This window comes from Antechinus flavipes, chromosome 1, assembly GCF_016432865.1.
Source record: "Antechinus flavipes isolate AdamAnt ecotype Samford, QLD, Australia chromosome 1, AdamAnt_v2, whole genome shotgun sequence".
Classification (NCBI taxonomy): Eukaryota; Metazoa; Chordata; class Mammalia; order Dasyuromorphia; family Dasyuridae; genus Antechinus; species Antechinus flavipes.
This window is the reverse complement of record NC_067398.1, coordinates 564,763,356-564,787,007: the sequence shown is the minus strand read 5'-3', so window position 1 is coordinate 564,787,007 and position 23,652 is coordinate 564,763,356. Positions and strand designations below refer to the sequence as shown.

The 23,652-nt window shown below is 34.0% G+C and overlaps 1 protein-coding gene across 2 annotated transcripts in view; it reads left to right on the top strand.

The window, feature by feature from the left end:
* Positions 1–21,182, top strand: part of EXOC2 (exocyst complex component 2) — a 210,444-nt gene extending 189,262 nt beyond the window's left edge. For both annotated transcript variants that reach the window (XM_051970780.1, XM_051970781.1), the window contains 5 exons: positions 2,529–2,584; positions 5,979–6,101; positions 8,328–8,389; positions 14,961–15,020; positions 17,738–21,182. In XM_051970780.1, coding sequence (XP_051826740.1) covers positions 2,529–2,584; positions 5,979–6,101; positions 8,328–8,389; positions 14,961–15,020; positions 17,738–17,831 — 395 coding nt within the window. In that variant the 3' untranslated portion in view covers positions 17,832–21,182. The remainder of the gene's footprint in view (positions 1–2,528; positions 2,585–5,978; positions 6,102–8,327; positions 8,390–14,960; positions 15,021–17,737) is intronic.
* The last annotated feature ends 2,470 nt before the right edge of the window (positions 21,183–23,652 follow it).

The window sequence follows — 23,652 nt, the reverse complement described above, 5'->3', positions numbered from 1 at the left end:
GGGTTCCTGCCAGTAAATGTTTTTTATCTCAGGGTCCGAGTGGGAGTTAGGTTTGTAATGTTACTATCAGTAAAGAGCCCTTCACCCAGTTTGAAAGCATGTGACTTGCTTTCTGTTGCCTAATTTTAGTTTTAATTTCCAGTTTTTCAGTCAGCCTCTTAGAAATTCATCTATGCATCTGTGTTCTTGAGCACTATTTAAAATGAGCCTGTTATTGCATTTCTAATTATCACTTAAATTGATAAATCTGCTACTTACCTAGTTTTGTTGCTTTGAACGGGTATAAACTTCTTTTGCCTCAGTTTTCACATTTGTAAATTAAGATTAATTCATGTACTACCTTCCTAATCTGTTTATTTTGAAGAAAGAACTGATCATACTGTCTTCTCTAATGTCATCCTACCTAACATTGTGTTTTAATAGAACCAAAGATGGTTAGCGAGGGTAAATATTCATGTATTATTTTTATTGTGCATACTCGGAGTGATAAAGGAGTGTTCAAAAATCCCTATGTCTTAAAATTATAATCAGAATGAGACTTTTCAACTGGGGAAGATATTGTTAAATTCTTCATTTTGAATTTAGTTTAATAATAATTCAGATTTCATTACTATTTTGGATCAAAAATTTTGAGAAATCTTTTTGAAACAATATTGTTCTCCTAAAACTTATATCTTTGTAATTTAAAGTATATTACTAGCTTTATTTAAACTATTTTTAGTGAAAATTATTCTGAATTAGTCTTCACTTCATATGGAGGTACCATCATCCCTTCCACAACGCAGGAGTGAGGGGCAGCATGGTGCCCTTGCAGTTTGGAAAATCCACATAAAATTTTTTGGCCTTCCCTTTGTACCACAGAAGAAATGAGTTTTTTCTCTTTTTTTCTTATGGTGTTTTTACAGTACGTGGTTGTAAAATTTAGGTTGATATTATATAATATTATACATAAATTTTATGTATTTCTAAACTTCTTCTGTATTGTCTGTTGGCCTTTGCGTGTCATCTGTGGCTTCCACAATACTCCCAAAAAAATCCCTTTTTAATTTCTTATGCTGACCCACAAAATAGCAAAATCACAATAGGGAAAATCGTGATCTGAAAAGGATAACTTCATTTGTTTTGGTGTTACCTTAAAATTTTAATGAACTGTCTTTCCATGATGGGTTTATTTGTTTACTACCTTTGTGAACCCTGAAGGATATGCCAAATCTTAATTACTACAAAAGTTGTGATATGCTACATTTCTGGAATATCAGCACATTATTAGGACAGTTTTTCTCTTCAAAGTAAGAGAAATATTAAATGTTAATCCAATATCCTATATTGTGATATTTATATTTTAATCATTCTCATAACCATTTTGCAATAGTAAACTCTTAGGGAGCCGGGAGGAATTGTTCTCTCCTACCCACCCCCAGATTCTTTTATAAAAATAGCAGTTATCTTATAATCATGTATAGAAGTTTTTCTTAAAGCAGGTGTCATAATATCAAAATTCTTGGAACTATCATCTATAATTACTCGATTTTGGCAAAACCAAAATTCACTACTCAAGAACAATAAGATGGGTTGACATATAATGCTTTATTTATTATTTATCTGATTGGCCACTACCCTCCTCAGAAATTTCAGTGGTTCCCTAAATCTTCCATGAAATCATACAAACTCCATTTGAAATTTAAAGCCTCTTATAATCTGACTCCAACCTATCTTTCCAGATTGATTTCACATTGTTCCCCTTCATTTATTCTACATATCATTCAAACTGGCTCGCTTGTTCATTATTTGAAATTTTTTTCATCTCCAATCTATTGTTTTGCATGGCTATTCTCCTTCCCAGACCTCTTTTTCCCACAGAGCTAGAACACTTTCTCTCCTTATTCCACTTCTTAGAATCCCTAGTTTCTTCAGTAATCACCTCCTTTAGGAGCCCTTTCCTGAACATCAATCCTATCCACCCCCAAATAACAACATTTTCCCCTCCCTAAATTACTTTGTTTACCTTGTGTATATTTTGCATTTATTTATTTGTGTGTGTGCTCTTTCCCTCTGGCAGAATAATAAGCGTGTGGGGTCAGATTATGTACCTATTTAATAAATTTTTGTGGGATTGTGGAATTGAATAGCCAGCTTATTTTATCATCAGCTTTTTAATTAATAACATAACTATAACATTTTATAGGCTTTATTTTATATCATGATATCAGGAAAGGGACATTTGTAACATCAGTTTTGAAGCAAAATGACTGGAAAAGTTAAAGCAGCAGCCTTAGGCAGACAGAAAAATAAAAAGATTATGATAGGAACTTCTGGCTTATTTAACCTTTATCTATAAGGAAATGTTCCTTTCACCATTTGGTTCTAAAAAGGAAATACATTGTGGTAGTATGACTTTCTCTTTCTCCATAGGTAACTTTAAAGTAAGAAAAAAACAGATTTTTTTGTGTGCAGTAGGATAGTAACAGAGAAAATATGCAATATGGATTTTTATGAATGTTTTCTTTTCTTCTCTGTTTTGGCTTTAGGTGTCAGGAATTATTTAAAAGAAGCATTGGTTAATATAATAGCTGTGCATGCTGAGGTAAGTGTCTCTAGGTATTTGTTTATAATTACTATCAACATTTAAATCTTTTACCCCCCTGCTTTTCCCACTCCCTTCAAATTCATAAGCGTGGGTACATTTTGTGTGTATAATATAAATATATTATATATGCATACATGTAAGTTATATTTAATTTTGGGTACACTTTTTAAAAATCACAATTCCATTTCCATTTATTTTGTACTTTTAAATTTGCTTTCTGAGATTTTGATGTAAAATTCCCTTTTAATGATAAAATCATTTGTACTTGAAGAAGGTAAAGAAAATAAGGGATTGAAAAATAATTTTCCTGTTTTAAAAAATCATATATAAAAAACCCATCTAACTTACTTTGGAAAATTCACTAACCTCTTTTTAGCAAAGTATGCAAATAAGAGTTACTTATGTGGTCGCATATCCATCTCTAACAGTTGGAATTTCTAAATGGTACTGGCATTTTAGAGACATTGAAACAAGCAATATTATGTTGGTTCAAGAAGACACACTAAAATCTGCCATCAAATTCTTATTATCTTCTGTCAGTGGTAGGCCCAGGTGACCCAGAATTATAAATAGTAATTGTTGCTTTTAATTCATTTCTTAAAAATTCCCTCCATATAAAGCATTACCTTCAGAAATTATGAGTTAACATCCATGTCAGGAGCTTACATTTTCTTCTTAGGAACCTCAAAAGAGAAACAGAAATAGTCTTGTAGTATAATTTGTCAATGCAAAGACCACAACCACCCCCACCTACTACTACCTGTTTTCATTCAATGATTTCACAATCTAGACTCACAGTTTTGCCAACACATCACCTTAGAAGAACCACAAGTTTTTATAGGCAACATCACTAGATGAATGAGGAAGAGAAAAGAAATTATGTGTTGTAAACATTCTCTGCAGTGATGTAAGTGTTTTCCATAGTACTTCAAAATACTTAATAATTTCAGTAACTCTATGAACTCATTCATCTATGTGCTACTTCCATTGATACAAATCATAATATATCCTTGTCTTCTCATGCTGGATGAAATTCTCCTATAAATTCTCCAAAGAGTAAATATTTGGATTTATACTCCCAACTACTTCCAAAAAGATTTACAATGACTTTCAAATTTAACATAATACAGAACAGAATAAATAGAGATAAGATTTAATTATCATCTAACTTGTCTTAGGCCTAGGAAATGAAAGTTTTGTAACAAACTCAAGTCTCTTCCAACTTCAGAATTGTAAAATCAGAAATTTTAGGAGAAATAAAAAAGTAGCTTGTTACTTTCCTGAAGTGATAATTATAGTACAACACTGAATTTTGTTCTAAGTTTTCTGGTAGGCCATTTTTAAAAAGAGAAATATTTTTGTTACCTAGTTTTCACTTTTTCCATTAAAGAAAACACATAAGTTCATCTGTAATATCAAATATTTTCCTGAAACTAAACTAAAAAAAAAAAATTACATTGGAAGTTCACATATAGGTACCATTGAATCCTGGTAATTTCATTTATGGTTTTGTAAAAGACAAAGGATCCTTATAAAGCCAGAGATAAAAGCCAGGAAGAGGGAATGATTCAAGTCTATCACTCTATCTCTGGAGAGATTGAACACAGGAAATCACTGGATGGAACTTTCTTTAATCAACAATGTAGACTATCAATACCTTAGGCTGCCCTCAGAAAACTGAATTGACTATGATCCAATATTTGCCAAAGGTTTACTTGAATACCTGATTATTTGAGAGAGATAACTTTGGGAAATACAGATAACTCTATATTGGTAGCCCACCAAAAATCAAAGTCTTGACTTAAACTTATTGCTTAAAGTTTGCCCTCAATAATTCTAGAGGATTTATATAAGAATTTCTAGAGGTTTTGAAAAAAGAATTTTTTGTTATTGTTTTGTATTTTGCAAAACTATGCCAAACCAGAAAATTTTGTATGAGAAGTCACATAATAAATTTCTTACATTCATTCAGTGCCAAGAAAAAGTTAGTTCCCACTGCCAAACTTGTATGGTCTCTTTTTATCAAACAGAAAGACAAATACATTCTTTGTTTTTCTTTAGCTACCAAGAAGCTAAAGGCTAAATTCAGTACATAGCGGAAGTTCATTGTGCGTGCTAACACCTATCTTCTTTCCCCTTTTAATATGTTTTCTGTTTTTAATTGGGTAGAATTTTTTTTAATGTTTTTAATTTTGTAAACCTACTCATATCCTTTTTAGAGTTAGAGGATTATAAATCCTAAATAAATTGTATTTCTAAATTATGTTCACTTAGCATATATTCTTAAAATAACTTTAAATTTTTCATTTTCAGATAACAGAATTTAAAGCTCAAATCTTTATTTTGTTCATAAGTTTGATTCTTTTTTTAAAAAGTACTCGCTATATTTCATACTATATTACAAAGTAATCATCAAAACAATTTGGTACTGGATAAGAAACAGACCATCTAAGTGATACAGTGGATAAAAGCCTAGAGTCAAAAGATCTGAGTTAAGATGCAGCTTCAGACACTAGATGTGTGACTTTGGGCAAGTTACTTAACTCTGCTTGTCTCAGTTTCCTCATCTGTAAAATGAAATGGAGAAGAAATTGGCAAACTTTTCTAGTATCTTTGCCAAAAAAAATCCCCAACTTATGGGGTCACAAAGAGTTGTACACAATTGAAAATGACTGGACATCAATAAAAGAAATAGAATAGTAGATCAGTGGAATAGATTAGATATGCAATATACAGAAGCAAATGAACACACTAATCTAGGGTTTGATAAGCTCCCAAATCCAACTGTTAGGATAAGAATAGGCTACCGAACATAAATATGTTGGAATAGTACTTTGCTATAAGAAATGATTATGGGGATGGTTTCAGAAAAACTTGGGAAGATGAATTGATGAAAAGTGAAGTGAGCAGAACCAAGAGAACATTCTACCCAGTAACAATATTGTAAGGGTGAAATTAGTAACTCTGATCAGTACAGTGATCCACCACTGCTCAAAAGGACTAGAAATGTAGAATGCTATATCCATCTCCAGATAGAGAATTAATGGTCTCAGAGCTCAGGTTAAAACATGTTTATTTTTTCCTTTCTTCTCTTGCTTTTCATTTCATGCTTAATGCATATGTTCTTATAAATTTTTTTTGCATGACTCATATTTCTTGCCTTACTCGGTAGAGAAGAGAGTAGAGAGAGGGAGAGAATTTGGAACTGAAAATTAAAAAAAAAAAATTAGATAATAGATCAATAGCTAAACAAAATAAAAAGTGCCCAGTAGACCCTCAAGGAGCAGGAGCAGGAGTTTTATTAATTTTTTTCCTCATCTTATGTTTGTGTATGAAATACCAAATAAGTAGCATACTAAATATTGTGTTCTTGTCTGAAACATTCTATAAGGTGTTCAACATTTCTAAAGAATTAGTGCCTCGTGTATTGTCTAAAATAGTGGAAGCCGTGTCTGAAGAATTAAGTCGATTGATGCAGTGTGTTTCATCTTTCAGCAAAAATGGAGCTTTGCAGGTAATTAACTGTTCTAGTATTAAGGTAAATGTGATAGAGCAAAAGCAAGAAAAAAAGCAAAAAAATAATGCTTACATTTCTATTACATATTTTAAGTATTTTTGTCAGTATTGATTAACTCCTTTTTTTTGGGGGGGTGTGCACATGTAAACATGCTCACAGGTTATCTATGTCACATACCTTATCAGGGTGCTTAGAGAGTCTTGATATAGATAAATATGAAGATTTCTTTGTTTTTCCTTTAGATCTCTAAATAATTTAAATTTGAGAATAAATATACCTTATCCTCCAGTCTGGGATATTACTTATCTGTTCTGGTAAGAAATATTCTGTCTCAGAAAATCACCTAGAAAAAAAGTCCTGTGAATTTGAGAAAATCAAAGTCTGACCTCATTTGTTAGACCTTTGTCAGTCTGTTGTCAGTCAGATTCTATCAGATCTTTATAATTTTGGCTTGAGCCAAAGCATTTTGTCATATGTTAAAATTCAAATATCCTTGATAGGAGGGACACTCATTAGCTTTGTCAGTCATTTACATCTCAGTGTGAATGAATTTATAAGAACCTTTCTTGAGAGGTTTTGATTGAGGAAGGAAAGAATGAAAATATTGGGTGACATGGAGGAAATTATAGAGGATATGAAGACTACTAAAGAATTAATTCTGCTGGTCTAGCCCTGCTTACTTGTTGTGCAAGGATCTAGATTTGAATCTCAAGACTGTTAACTTCCTGTGTGAACTAGCCTTGAGACTAGGTCATCCAATCAAGGGCCTCAGTATCTTCATCTCTAAAAGGAGGAGATTGCGGATGTTCTCTGAAGAGTCATTCCAGCTTTAAGTCTGTGAAACTCTGATCATCCTTTAAAATGTTAACTTCCCTCACTTCCTCCCCATCAAAACTATGTGACTTATAACAGAGTATTTGGAGTTTGGTTAGATTAGCAGTTTTAACGTCACTCTTAGGTAGTGATTTTTTAAAAAATTTACATTAAGCACAGTTTTATTGTATAATTGGCATATTTTATAGGTTAATTAAAATATATAATTAAAATGCACATTTTTAGAGTATTCAAATAAGTCTGCTTTTGTAATTTTGTTTTACAAATATCTACCTAACAGTTTTACCTTATTCTCTGTTTATATTTTTTAATTTTTTTTTCCTTCATCTCCTTTTTCTTCATATATGACAACCTAAATAATAGAAATGGGGATTGGCACATATATTTGTTCAAGTTCCCTGACTTTATTCAGAAGTCTAAAGCACTAAAAACTGAAACTAAGCAATTGCTTTCCAAAAAGAAAAGGTTTCATTAAAAACTCCATACAATATAGCAGCCTAATTTTTGTTTAATAAGAAATTCTAAGAACTTTATTATTTTCTTCTTAATTCAAGCTTAGAGAGCTGTCCAGGTCTCAGAACTTGTTCCATGTATATATAATAAGATACTTGAGGGCAGGGACATTTTCTTTGAAATACACTATTCCAACACTTTGCACACATACTACATTCCTACAGAGATTTCAAAACCTGTGAGGGCACCTGCTTCATTGCAGATTGGCTTATGACTAAGTAACTAAGCTATTGCCTTGCCATGTGCTTATTTAAAGTTTTAAACTTTGAGTTATCTTTAGAGATTAAAATCCTTATGCCTGACAGGTCATAGGTGTGAGGAAGTAAAGTCAAACCACTTCCTTCTTTGTGGAGGAGGGGAGAAATCAGTAGCCATGGCTCAGAGTTTCCTGCTTCTCACAGCTTAGCTGTGCTTTTTTTTTTAAATACCAGCAGTAAATACACATAGTTGAAAAATCACTCCAGTAATATTTTGAAAATATCAGAGAGGTATGAGACATCTTAAAGAAGTTTGTTCATCCAGCCTTCTAATTGGTGACAAGAGAGCGCCTAAATGGTTCTTTGCAACCAAAGGAAATACTACCAAAGCAGATTTCTTTGTTTTTCTTTTCAAAAGAGCTCATCCTTTGTAGGATACCTTATTGATGGATATATAAGAAGAATCATTCCCTTGTAAATCTGCAGTCATTTAAGTCAGTGACAAATTAAAGAATAAAGGGGGCTTTAAATTCACTAATGGACTAAATCCACTATATGAATGTTATGTAAAAAGATGTCTGATTCTTTTACTTTGTAAGATTAAGAGCATTTTTTCATCACCTCCTTTATGTTTGATAGAAGCACATTTATGTTATTTTTGTCTATATCTTGTCCTTAGGCAAGGCTTGAAATCTGTGCTTTGAGAGATACAGTGGCCGTTTATCTAACACCTGAAAGCAAGTAAGATTCCCTGTTTTCTTATTCTATATCAATAAAATGAAATGTTACATTAGTAATAAAATTTGTTTTGCCCATGATTTAAATTCTTACTAAGGATAGCTGAACATCCAAAGTAAACCTTCCCAATGCATTGAAAATGTCTTCTTAAGAAGACCTTTTAAGAAGATCTGGCTAAGGCTGGTACTTTATTCAATAACAGGTCTGGATTTATTAAAGATTCTTTTTTGATGCAAAAAATTGAGGGAGAAAAGTTTTAATTTTTTTCTTTTAATATCCTCCCTCTGATCACTAGGATCACCACTGGAGTAGCAACACATTATTTTACAGAGCTTTCATGAAAAAGAGAAACAAGAAAATGAATCTAAAACCCTTTTCATAAGGGATCCTAAAGGGCTTTTCATGGGTTGCAGACATTTGTCAACTGAAAGGAGGAGTCCTGTGGTTTGTCTAAAATCTTTGTAGTGGAAAATTATGTTCATATTTAATCTATTAAAGTAGAAGTCAGCCTTTTCTGCTATGATTTTTTTTCTGTAAGCAAATTAAACCCTACAGCTATGCAATCATAAAATTTTCCTCTTTGTATACATTAAAATTTTCCTGTTTTTCATTGTTACATATGAAATACTACCTTTTGCTTGTTAATGGTGCCTAATAAACCTAAGAGCTTACTCATTGTTCTAATTTTGAGACTGGGTCTCCCTATCTTGTGCAGGTTAAGTACAGAAACCATTCAGGGGCTGAATTCCACTGATAGACTGGTTTACCATATGTTAAGTACTTCTGTCCCTGCTCCCAAAGGCTCATCATTGTGGTTCCAGATTTAGTACAGATACCATATGAATTTTAGCTTTCCTACAGTTTGGAACTCTCTGAATTCAAGTGATCTTGCCTTTGCCTTGCAGGAATAGGGATTACAAACCTGCATTTCCATACCTATTTATAAATTTAAGTACCTATTTTTTTGCTTAAAAGTGACTGCTAAGTTACCAGATTATCACTTGAGAGAATTATGTTCTTCATAATTTTTGTTAATATGCTCATTCATTTACAACCACCATATGAAGAAATATTATACGGTCATAATAACATATGTTTGTATTATACATGTAAAAATGCTTATTCTTTCAAATTAATGTTCTAAAATGTTGTGTTTTGTCTATTTGCCAGAACTAAATTTCTAAACCTAAATATTTCTCACAAATGAATAAATGAGTTATCAACAAGCATTTATTAAAGACTTACTTTATGTCACACACTGCATTAAGCTTTGGGGATAGAAATAAAAAGAAAGACATGACAGAAGAAGTAATAAAATTATGACCAAAACTTGTAATAATTCATGTTTATATAGGACTTTACAATGGCAAAATGATTTTTATATTTTCAGAACCATCTCATTTGGTTAATAATATAAAGTAAGAATCAAGTTCATTTTGCCGCTGACCCAGTAATTTAATCTTTGTCACATAGCTGATGTGCCAAGGATTGGAATTCAAGTTTTTCAGTTGCAAGTTCAGAGCACTCCTTTATACCATACTGCCTAAAGAAACCCAATGTTTACTTGAGGTGTATATGAATTCTTGGTGTGATTAGACAGATTTGCCTTTGCCTATTTCCCTTATACTTGTTAACTATTAGATGCCCTGAGTATCATTCTCAAGAGGGTTATGGCCTTTATCAATATTTTTATAATTGTTTGATTATTATTTCCTCCCAAAAATCAGTTTACTTCATAGCACAAAGGCTTCATTTAATAACTTTCACACTTTTAACTATCTTAGTTGATCCTTTTTCAGCAGTAAGAATTATCAGTGATCATAGATATCATAGACTGAATACTTGACCTGGAGCCAGGAAGACCAGAGTTTGGATCCTGAATCACATGTTTCCTCCCTCTGTCTCTGGGCAAATTACTTAACTTCTGTCTTAGACTTTTTATCTATAAAATGTTGAGACAGATTGGCATGAAGGGTCAGGTATTCAATTTAGAGCCAAGAAAAGCCTGAATCCCAGTCTGATCTCTGATAAATCCAACCTAACACTTCACTAAGCTTCTCAGTTTCCTCAGCCAGTAAAATGAAGAGACTGAACCAAGGTGACCTCCAAGGCCCCTTCCCACTCTAATTCTGTGATCCAGTGATTTATGGTGTGATTCATAATCGATCCAGGATAGACATAATACACTGAAAGTGTCCCCAAATATGTGCAAATCAGTCTCTTTTTTAAGTTTTCAAAAAAGGAAAATTCATAAAATTATGAACTAGGAGGGAACCTTAAGAGATAATCCAGTGAAACTTATTTTTTAACAAAGAGGGAAACTGAAGTCTAGAAAAATCAATTAAATGATTTGCCCAAGATTACAATTTGTTTATGTCAGAACCTGGATTGGAACCTAAGTATATTGACTCCCTAGATAATGCTTTTCTACAACATTATGGTTCTTCAGATTCACTAAGTAATCTCTGCCAATGTTCAAAACTCTTAATTAGGAATTTTTCTACTTTACATCTAATATGAATCCTTGATATAATTCTGAGACCATTTCCTTTCATCTTAGCTTTGACAGAGGAAGGAAAGAGGGAGAAAATGGGAGAGAAAAAAGAGAAAGAAGCCAACCTCTATTATTACAAGAACTATTTTATCCTGAACACCTCTATTAAAATATAACAGTCTTTTCTGAGATAAATGATATCTTTATTCATCTTAAGAGCTTTTATCTGAAGTTCAGAAATAACCAATATTAGAGTCTGTCTGATATTAAGCATGAAGGGATTGTTATTTACTGGTCTATATATGAAGCTCAAGGCCAGCCTGCATAGTCCTCCTATTTTTAACTGTTACTTATTTCTGAATTGTGGCTAACCAAGGTTTATCATCTTGGAGTTATAAGAGTCCTTAGTGATCATCCTGCCCACTAACCAAGAGCTGATTCTCTTCTCAGTGTCATGTTGGCAAGTGATAGTTCAACCTGTGATGATAGATGTGTCCTGACTCCGCTGAGCATCCTGGGGAGCACAAGTCCCAGCCTAGCCCTGCCACTTAGCAGCCTTGGGATGAGGAACAAGTCCATTCATTTCCTGATGCTTCAGTTTCCTTATCTCTAAAATTGGAATTCTAATAACTGCACCATCTACCTCACAGAATGTAACAATATGTTAGTTAAAGTACTTGGTACTTACAAAGCCCTATGTAAATTTTAGAAAAGTTGCCCATTCTTCAACGGCTCTATTGATTAGGAAGTTCTTCCTTACAATGAGCCAAAATCTGCTCATGATTTTGTTTCTGAGGACAGAAGAAGGCTTGCCCCTTTGTCCTGTGGCCTCTCTTCAGGCTCTTCTCCAAGGACGTGCATGGCTGCCTCCTACCACTGGCCTTTCTGAGCTTGCCTCCCCAGGTTCTACCCTGCTCTGTCTTTGTGTGGTTTCCTTTTACTCCCCTGGGATGTTTTGCATTTGTCTTCTGGACTACTTCTCCATTTCACTAGCCACTTAGAGTTCAAATTCTATATTTGAAGGAACCAGTCATTTCCCCACCCAATTCCTCTCTCCCAATCCCTTCTACTTGATGTCACCTGCCAAAGTGAGAGCCCAGGGTGTGTCTCTCAACATTTAAATTACTAATGGAAATTTGATACCTTAGATGGGTAGGAGCCTTCCTGGTGTGATTATTTAAGTTGCCCCCATAACCCACTGGCTTCAATACTTTTAATTTCATTTTTCCTGGAGTCATGACTCCAGGCAAGAATCCCCAGGGTTCTTCAGACTTTCTGTCTCCCCCATTTCTCCCACCTGTTTAGAGGATAAGAAGTATTAATATCAATTATATATATATGCAAAGTCATGCAAAATATTTCCATATTATCCATATTGCAAAAAAACAAGAAACATAAAGTAGGAAAATTATACTTCATTATGCACTCATCAGTTCACCAGTTCTCTCTCTGTTGACAGCATTTTTTCATCTTGAGTCTTTTGGAATTGTCTCAGATAGTTGTATTGACTAGAACAACCAACTTTCAGAGTTGATTGTTATTTCAATATTGCTATTCCTGTGGACAGTGATCTCCCCTTTCTGCTCATTTCACTTTATATTAGTTCATATAGGTTTTCTCATTTTTTAAAATCATCTGTTTCCACAACTTGTTTATCCATTTCTCAACTGATGAGCATCCCCTCAATTTCCAGGTCTTTGTTAGCACAAAAAGAGGTGCTATAAACATTTTTATACATACTTTTCCTTTTACCTTTTTGGGTACAAACTTAGCGGTATTACTGGGTCAAAGGTTATGCATAGTTCCACATTTTCCTCCAGAATGGTTGAATCAGTTCACAATTGTATCAACATTCCATTAGTGTCCCAAATTTTTCCACATCCCTTCCCATATTTGTTATTTTTCCTTTTCTGTCTTATAAGCCACTTTGATGGATGTGAGGTAGTTTCTCAGAGTTGTTTTAATTTGCCCTTCTCTAATGAATAGTGATTTGGAACATTTTTCACATGACTATAAAGAGCTTTTATTTCTTCTGAAAACTGCCCTTTTTGTGTTCTTTAATCATTTATCAGTTGGATCTTATTTAATACATTTGACTGAGCTTCCTATATATTTGAGAAATGGAACCTTTATCAGAGAAACTTACATAAATTTATGTTACTTCATTGTCTATTTACCTTTTTAGCAAAATGTAGTTTCCCTGATTTTCTCTTTTAATTCTGTTCTTGCTTTGTCTGAGCTCATGATTGCTCCCCCTTTTTTACTTAAGGTGAAGCATAGTATTCTATCTGAGCCCCTTATTTTAATTCTGTGTGTGCATTTCCATTTCAAGTGTCTCTTATAAACAAAATATTGTTGAGTTCTTGTTTCTAATCCATTTTGCTAGCCACTTGCATTTTATAGGATGAACTCATCACATTCACATTCATAGTTATTTTTTTTCTTTTGTATATTTTTTCTTTCATCATTCTCTTTATTTTCCTAATTGTTCCTCTGCTACTCGTTTTTTTTTTGTTTGTTTGTTTGTTTGTTTTAATTCTTACAGGAATTTTTGTTGGGTTTATTTCCAGTTAGCATTTTTATTTGAGACTTTGGTTATAGCTTTTTTCACATTATTGTCCCCTTCTAAGTTTGTGTCTTCATCTTCCTTGCTACTATAATAACTTTTTATGATAGTTTTGGGTTTTTTTTGTTTTTGCAGTTGTTTGCTTATTTTTCCATCCTATATTTTAACTTTGAACTTTATATTAAAGTTGGATTCTGCTCACCTAAGAGTGGAAAGACACTGTCCCAAGCTTCAGCCTTTTTCGGCACTGATATTTTTAGAGTTTATTCTGGGAGTCTACAAGTTTTCAGCGCTTATGAAGTAGTATAATCTGAGGAGAAGTATGGCCACTGCTCTCCTGGTCTACACTCAGGTTTTTATCCAATGAAGAGTCCTTGCTCCCTTAGAGTTGTAAATGTTAATGTTCCTCTTCACCCTAGAATGGTAACCCAGAACCTCATATGCAATTGAGTTGCCGATCAGAGTCAGTTATATTTAGAAGAAGCAAAGTGTTCCCATAATTTCTTTCTAACAGTTGTCTAACCCTCTTCCTATTTTTCTCAAACTGCTCTTGTCCCTGTCACAGCAACCTCTGAGACCCAAAACTGGTGCTGCAAGCCAGCCCCCACCCTGATATCATAGATCTCACCTGAAGACCTTCTATGTTAGGCTGGGAAAATGTCTTACGTTTTGTTGGTTCTGTTGCTCCAAAATCTTATTAGAAACATTATTTATTTTAAAGTTGTTTGAAAAGGAATGTTGGGAAAATTCATTTGGATTTCTGTCTCTAATCCACCATCATGGTTTTGCTAGCCCAGTAGTTTTTGATAAACCAAGGTTATCACCACACAGTGATGAGACTCTGTAATAAGGAATTTGATTAAGGATCTTTTCCAAATGTGATTATTATTTTGGTTTTTGCTCCCTGCTTCTCCCCAGTTATCCATAAACTCTCTGTGAATTGGCAGCTTATGGTTCTGTACTTTTCAGATACTGGAATGCAAATCAAGCCTTGTAAATTTGAATGATACTTATTTAGCCTATTTAAATGGTCATTCTTGAGCTTTTTCTTTAATTGAGCTTTTAATTTCCCACCTCTTAATTTCTCTATTCATTTTAAACTATTTTATGTAAAGCTCTAGGTTTTAATAGGCACTAAATAAATAGCTCTATCTCTTTGCTTTTATTTGTCCTGGATTTTCCCTCCTCTGTAAAAAAAAAAAAACTTTTTCCTTTATTATTTTTTCTGTTAAATATTATTTAATTCTCATTTACCTTATGTTTTATAGTTGGATTTCATTCATTTTCTGATCCAGATTTTATGAACTTACTTCTCTAAGGCATCAGCAGTTCTTAATTTTCATTCTAGATGATCTGGCCTCAGTTTCACTTTGGTAATATTCTCATTTGTCTGTCAAAAGCTTTGCAACTTTTTGTTATCAAAATGTTCCTAAAAACATATATGCATTATTCTAGTCTGTTCAAAACAATGTAAAATTGCTGTAGATTAAATATTGTTGATTTTTATGCTTCAGATCTAGTTTTAAACAAGCTTTGGAAGCCTTGCCTCAGCTCTCAAGTGGAGCAGATAAAAAGTGAGTTTTCTATTTTTGCCTTGTTTTTAATAAAGCTGTCCTCAGGACTAAGACATTGGAGTGTTTATTATACTAGTTGTTATTGCAGACAAACCTTACTAGTGGTTTGAATTATAGTGGAATATTTTGTTAAGTGCCAAATGTTACTGACCTATTCTGTCTGTTGAGAGTAATATTAATATAAATAATTGCTATATTACATATTACATTGTTGGTTGTCATTAAAAATAAATGAAAAATTTCTAGAGTATTTGCCAGCACAGTGCCTGTCAAGTAATAGACACTTAATAAAAGTTTGTTGATTGGTTATGGGATTTTTAAAAACTGTGTTTCATCTTAAACTTACATGATATGTATATTAGATTATATTGGAACTTCTCTATTATTTTTGAGGAGAGAATTTTGAAATTAGCTCATATTTTAAGTAATAGCACTGAAAAATCTATAAGCTTATACCATAAGACTGTATTATCTAGTTCTGTTTTTAAGAAGATGCTATTTAAATAAATGTAAAATGGAGCATTACAATAGAATATAAAGATCTATGAGTTTTGTCGCTCTATGAGCAGATCATTAACTTAAATAATCCTTTACAAGATTAAGAAGCGAAAAAGAAAAGAGCATTGCTTATTTTTAATTCATCCAAATGTCAACAGCATAGCCAAATGTAGGTAAGTGTCAGTATTAAAGACAGGTGGCAAATCATAGCATATTTTCTGCCCTCTAAAATAACTGCATCTTTTCAGAAGCAAAGCGTTGTCATATTTATCCTCCAAAAATATATACTTAGGAAAAGTATAAATGTAAAATAAGGTATTGAAGAAGAGCAGGCTTTTGCTCTTTTTATGATGATGTTTTAATCACCACAAAACTTCACAAATTTTGTTAAGATATTATTATCTCAGGGCAGAAAGATAGCGCAGTGGATAGAGCACCAGCCTTTTTTTTTTTTTTTTAAACACCATAGCACCATTTTATTTAGAATATTTCAATTCATAAAAATATGCTTCCTAGTCCATAGAGCATACTTCAGTAATAAAAGGGAAGAGATATTGGTTGAGGCACATCAGGGATCTATGTGTGTGTGTGTATGTATGTGTGCGTGTGCGTGTGCGTGTGTTTTGTGTGGTGGTGTAATTAGTTTTCCTTCTGCAATGCCTTAGTTTGGGGATACAGTGGTGGGGACGAACTTGAAAAAGAAAATCTTGCTAGAGATGAAGTATATTTAACCTCTCATCTTTGTACACCCTCCTCTGCTTGGTATAATTCTTGCAGTGCAATTAAGATTTGGTCCTTTTTGGGGGGAGGGGGATCTTCCAGTTGTGGGAATTTCTGATCCCATGATATACGGAAATGGCCACAAAGAGGGTTCGTTTGAGAATTGGAGGGAGGGGGATATTTCTGTTCATCCTCACCACTGTAGTCTCAGGAAGAAGGCAGAGCAGGAAAGGGGAAACTAGAATCTAGGAAGCTTGGGTTCTGCAGAAAGGAAAAAAAAAAAAAGACAATGGAAAACACCCCATGAAACAGCTTAATTCAAATGTCCAATGGTCAGACAGTGGTTCAAGGCTCTAGCACCAATTATATGATAACCTGCTGCAAACAGTGATCCCTCTTCACATCACCCCACCCCCACCCCAAACCCGTAACACAATTTGGGGGTAAATCTATCCTTTGACGGTCAGACCTCAACGGGAATTGAGTACAGACAGCATCTGGAGACAAAATATAAGGGAAAGATCCAAGGATCAAAATGCCCTGAATCTCGTGTCACTATATTAAGTGAATTTTGAGCAAAACTGGGTCATGCTGTTAAGGTTCTTTAGATGCAATGGCTTTCATTTTTCTTTCTCATGATCAAGATGTCTGTTAATCATCTTCAGAGCTTACAAAAATGATGGCGCCAGTAAAAAATAAAAAAATTCATTTTTCTCTTTAAGAAACCTTCAGCAGCAAGGGTGGGGGTAAATAGCTGTGCATAGTTTTTTTTTTCTTCTTTTTAATATAAGTCTAAAGCATGCTAATTTTTAATGACTGAGATTTGAGGTAGGTTATATATGTAGTGTGTAAAAAACAGCACGGTTCTGAACATTGCAAAAGTACTATCGTTTCCATCAAAACACCGTTTTATCTGGGATGGAGCCATCCAATGGAGGCTGCCCCTTTTTCTCTTTTCCCGAACAGCCTGTGTTCTAGTCTAAAAGTTAAGAAAGCAAAAGTTGTTTGGGGAGCACCAGCCTTGAAGTCAGGAGGACCTGAGTTCAAATCTGTCTCAGACACTTAACACGTCCTGGCTGTGTGACCCTGGACAAGTCACTTAACCCCAATTGCCTCAGCAATATATATATTATGTCTCAAGTTGAATTTGAACTCTCTTGACATAAAAGAAAACCTAGAACATGTGAATCTGTTAATTGTCCAGATTACTTCCACAGCTGAAGCCACAGAAACATGTATCTTCAGAAAGTAGAATGAACAGAATTTTAAAGGGTTGGTTCTTTCAGAAGGGAACAATTTGAGGTGATATATTTGCCCCTGTTGAATTGTTTTCAGCAGCATTACTAAGCAGGCTGTAATAAACTTTTCATTTACCTTTGCAAAAAAAAAAAAAAATGCCACAAATTAGAGCAATGTAACTGGTTTCATTGAAATGTTTTCTTGTGCTTCTAAGCATCCTTTCTTCTGTCTGATTTTGAAACCTCTCTGTTCTCTTTTAGGTTACTTGAAGAACTCCTGAACAAGTTTAAAAGCAGGATGCACTTGCAGCTTACCTGTTTCCAATCTTCTCCCTCCCCTATGTTGAAAACATAGATACACATCAGAGAATAGCCAAGTAAAGGGAAAGGGGCAAGAAACCTCCCTTTAAAGATACTCAGTGTTAAAGTGTTTGGATGGTTAAGTTTTTTTCTGATTGACAGCTTAGTAAGAACCTGGCATGTGGTAGGCTTTCAAACAAAAGGAATCATTTGAAATGCCCAAGTAGTGTTTGCTTAGTCATCTCTGTTGGTTTGGGTCCCAACAAAATGTTAAAAATATCTTTTCAAAATAGATTTTTCCTAGCCATGTGTTGGATAAAGAATATTGGATGAATTATCTTTTTAGTGAGTGTACTATTTAAATGAAATGAACTGTAGGTTCGCTCTATATTTTTCAGTGTCTCCTTTACAAAACTTTGAGCATCCAGAACTTTGATAAGAAGAAAAGAAATTGGGCAAGTTACATTTAAACACTTTAAAACGTTCAATCATCCTAAACTACCCAGCTGCACTTGTAAACTTTATTTCATACAGATGGCTCTACAACATAATTCAAGTATGTTTTAGCAGAGATTGTGGGCTGCATAAAAATTGTCACATTTTGAATATATTTCATATCATTGTCTGTAGTCCAAAATACTCATGAATATAATTAGCATTTTATTGTCTGGTTTTTCTTTTTCATTGTACTAAAGACTAGCTTCTTATCACTGTCATTTTCTCTTTCTGACTTTACTCTAAAACTGAATTATGTATGTGTTCGTAGTCCCCGAGGACCTTAATTAATAGCTAACTGAATCTCAGTGACCAAGTATGTGGCACTTTAATATCTATAGGAACTTCCTTGAACCTTTTCTCTCTTCAAGATTGCTGAAAATTGCTTTCTTCCTAAAGAACACAGAAGAGCTCACATAACCAAGGCCATATGCTACTGCCATTGGTTGGCCTTTATTCATGTTCTTTGTTTCTCTTTTTCACAGCACTTAGTTTATTCTTTGCCGCATCACTGATCCCTTGCACTATCTCAACCTCAGTGGCAAGATGAGTGCTTGCTTGGTACTCTGGGTTTCTGTGGATTCAAAGTAAATCCATCAGTTTCAGAATGGTAAAAGTTGTGAATGATGATTTGTACCAATTGTCCCACATTCAGTGCTGACTGAATAGATTACAGGAAAAAGGTCACAGTGACCCAGAGAAGTGACGAACTAATTCTGAGTAAGCTCTGACCTTTAGCCTACCTAATGTTATATGAAAACTTACTTCAAAATATTTCAGTAACTTCTATCTGTATGTAGTAAATTTATCAAGATTTTCAAAAACCTCAACAGAAGCTGCAGGAATATTTTTTAAGTGCTGAACATTATCCATGTCTTGAATAGTACTAATAGAATTAAAGCCCAGCTGCCTATATAACATCATTAATTATATGAAACAGGTAAATGTCATTGTATTTGTTCATTTAGTATTTGTGGAGAAACAACTGTAATAACTGGAACTGAAAGTTTGATCCTTTAGAAATGTGGCTTATAAGGCATATTAAGCAATTATAGGGAACATTTTCACTATTCTTTGTATGTACCCTACTGTGGCTTTGAATTAAATTTCAAAAATGTAATCCCAGATGTTCCTGTTATTTTAATTGACAAGCACAGTTCACTGAACCTATAAAACAACTATCTTTAATATAAAGTTATGTTTATTTTTTCTCCTAAATTTCCTTCTGCATGTGCAAAGTAAAGCATATAACTTTTGATGAATTTAAATCTATGTTCCTATATATATTTTACTAAAAGCTCATCTCATCATGGCATAGAAATTAATCTGGGTTTTTAAGGTTAGTGCTGTTGAAACAGGAGTTCTTGTGGGTTATACTGACCCCCAAAAACATCTTGAAATGTATGATCTCTTTTTGTCATTCAAGGACCAATCTAAGTGAAATTCCAAGAGGCTTATCACTAGTACACTAGTCATCAGTTGATTAATTTTTTTGACCAAAGCAACTTGAGAAATAATGAGCTATGGAATATGTCTATATGTGATAAATATTTAGGTTTTTTTAAGACATATGTGGCCATACATCATCAGGTACTTTACTCATTGAGATGCCAATTTGAGTAATTGAGCAATCCCTATTCTCTGTCCTCCTGAATCTGACAAACCAAACAAACACTGAAAGGACAACCATCTAAAGGCAATAGGATAACATTTGACTAAGAGCACTACACTTTGAGTCAGAAGGCCTAGGTTAAATTCTGATTCTGTTACTAGCTCATGTGACCATGAGATTTTCTCACCCTATCTTCTTGTTCTTTTTCACTGGATTTTCACACTCCATATGTCTCTTTGTTTAGGTATTCCTAAGGCTGTGTGCTGTATTCATTTTTCTTTTCTCCACTCACTCTCTCCTTAGATAATCTTGTCTGTTCCCATGAGTTCTTTTGTCACATGCAAATGACTCCCAGAGCTAAATATCCTAAACCCTAGTTAGGCATCTCTGTCAATCTGTCTGTCCTTTTAGGTATGTGTCCCAAACTGAACTTGCTATCTTCTCTCTTCAACTAATTGTTCCTCCTTACTCCCTTTATTCTTGTTGAGAATACTATCTTCCCCAGTCATCCAGGTTCAAATCTACAGGTAGTCTGACTCTTCCTTCTCCCTTATCCTCCATACCTAACCAGTTATTCCATCCTGATGAGTCTGTCTCTACGATATCTCTTTCTTCAGTCTCCTCTTTACTCACATCACTTAGACAGTTATTCATTATGTTGTCCTTTCTAGTTTCATGTCATTTGCAAATCTGATAAATTTATTCTCCATTATCTCTTCCATGCTATTGATAGAAGTGCTAACATTTCTTTGTGACTCTTTACTAGAGATCTGAGATCTCCCTTCAGTTTGACAACAATATAGTATTGATTATTCTTTGGATTTGATAATTTACTTATTTCTTAATCCACTGTGATCTTCCAGGCCATGTTTCTCTGTCTTGTTCACAAGAACATGAGACTGTCAAATGTTTGCTTGTATAGAGATTTTTTTATTTGTGGGGGTGGGTGGGTGTACACGTGTATGAGGATATGTGCATGCACATATATGTTTGATTTCCTATCCTGCCTGCTTGCAACTTGTGCCACGTAATCATATAGAATGTAATATAGTAATAAATATTATAGAATATAATAGAATAAATTGTTACATGAGGCAAGTGAGACTGTAGTTACCTAAACCCCTAAAGTCTCTCTAGTTAGAAGTAAAAATAGACATTTTCTTATACTCTTCGAGTTTTAACTCTGAGCTATACCTCAGCAGAACTTTTGACTGTATTTAACTCAATGTTTTTAATGATTATACATCAAAAAGAACATGCTAGTATTTTAAAATAAAAAATAAACAATACCATGAAGAACGTGGTGCCGATCATTATTTAAAAAAAAAAAAAATCACATTTCCTTTCAGAAGCTTCCATTAAATCACAGGTGGCAGATGTGAGTAAATGGATATGCAGGGAAAAAAAGTGGGGATAGGAGACATCCCAACAGGGACTGGACCTTTGATATCATTAGCATAGAGAACTCTTAAATATGAAAACTTCCTCTATTAGTAAAAATCAGCACCCTTTTTGCAACTTGTCTTCATAATTCAGGCTTTCATTATCTATCAACAGAACAGTTACAATAATTTAACTTGTCTCTTTTCTTCTGCCTCCCTTTCATTCATCCTACACACACAGACCAGATTATCAAATAAGATTTCACAAGAAAAGCACTTTAAAGGCTGTCAACAGAAAAATTATGACCAGAATGTATGAGAGTGAAGCCATAAACTCCACAACCTCCATTTAAGGAGGCATTTCAGCTTAGAATATCTCATTTCTCATCTGGCTTTTCCACCATGCTCCTATGTGTGATACTTTCCCTGGCATACATAATCCTTCCCTTTTCAGCTTCCTTTTGTGTGTTTTCTTCCCCTACTAGATTATAAACTCTTTGAGAGCAGAAACGATCTTTCTTTGTATTTGTTTCCACAGAAATTAGCACACTGTCTGACATATATTAGGTGCTCATTTGACTTAATGACAATTGTTCTGAGTCAGGGTGAGCTCCAATTTCTGAAAAAAACTTGATAAAAATGGAGCATGTACTCCATACATAGATCCCAGAAAGACCATCAAACATATATTCAAGGAGAAATATACTCAAGGGGAACTCTAAATGGAAGCTTATTTTTGGCTAACCTATGTACATCATGAAATATCTTTTTAAGTAAACCTGTTTCTGGCATACAAGCTAGTACCTTTCTTTCTGGGTTCCTCTTGCACTTTCTTTCCTTGACTCTTTTCTATCTTTTTCCTTTCTTTCCAAGTCCATATCCTAGCCCATATCTCCATGTAACCTCTTCACTACCCCTTCCCTTTTCCAGGGTTGTTTTCCAGACCAAAGCCCCACATCGAAACCCTCTCCTATAGCGGTACCCCATTCTCCAAGATACATTTAGTCCTCCTTGCCTAGATACTGCCTTCCCATTCTCTTCAGTGAATCTCAGCTGAATGTTAGGAAAGCAAATTGAGAAAATTAATTCACTTTAAAGTGTGAACAACTGATTTCAATGCTTCTTAGAGGCATTATTTCTTCAAAACTGTGTTTACTTCATTAAGTTAGGTGAACCTTAGTTCTCGTAAAACAGAGAGAAGTATTGGTGATCCATACAGGGTTGCCTTCCTATCTAACTGGAGAAAGTTAAGTGTTTTCATATTTCTTCTTCCACCTGTTTCTATTTGGGAAAGAGGCTTTCTTATCTGATCTATAGGCAGTGAAGGCAACGTAAGAGGAAAGGGGTTGCCCTGTCCTAATCAGCTAACTAATCTTACTGTGTCCTGTCCATCAACATTTTGGCCATAGATCCATCTTTCAATTGGTTGCTCAATCACCTTAGTCTAAGGGCATCTTCTGCCCTCAAAGGTAGGATTTTCAAATATTCTTCAATTTATAAATTTGGAAGCGTTTCATGTAACTTCCTGCTGTAGTCTTATCCTGCCACTCTACCACCACCACCCAAGTGACCCTAGAAACGCTTGTCTCAGCTATATAAAAAGTCAACTTAAGATAGCTTTTTTTCTGAACTGTTTCACATATAATCACATGACATAATCAGAAGAACTGGTCTTGGAGAAGGTACCAGATCCTACCTTTGACATATACTGGTTTGTGATGTTGGGCAAAAGTCACAACCTACTCTAGGCCAGTGGTATCATACAGATAGAAACAGATTCCTGCCTGGCACATAATGTCTTAGAAAACTTTAAATTGACCTTATCTATGTCTTGCTGTATTTTTATTTATTTTGTCAAACATTCTCAATTACATTTCAATCTTGTTTAGCTGGCTTACACAAACCTTCCACCTTTGCTCTGAGACACAGAGATAGTACTGATCCTGCATAGGTTTAAGACTCTTAACCCTATTAAGTCCCTATTCTTAAATGAATTATCTACCACTTGTGTCCAGTTATTACATTACAATAATAGTTCTTTAATACTTTCAAGGATCTACAATTCACTGGTGCAGCTTATAATCCATCCATACTTTCATATCCTGTATAGTTATTCTCAATGACCTTCCAAGACCTCTTGGGTACTAGTTCTACTTAAAGGATAGAAGGACTCCTCTGGTTCTTTTAATATTTTATGAATACGAATATAATATTCAAGGTGTACATTGGTTAAACCTCATTTTTGCTATAAGATGTATCCATCACTGATTTTTAGTTCCTCCTGTCTTTGATTTATAATTTATGCTACTTTTCATAGACTAATCATTGTTAGTGATGTGACTACTCATATCACTCTGCCTCTTTCCATTAAATCCCCTTGGATGACC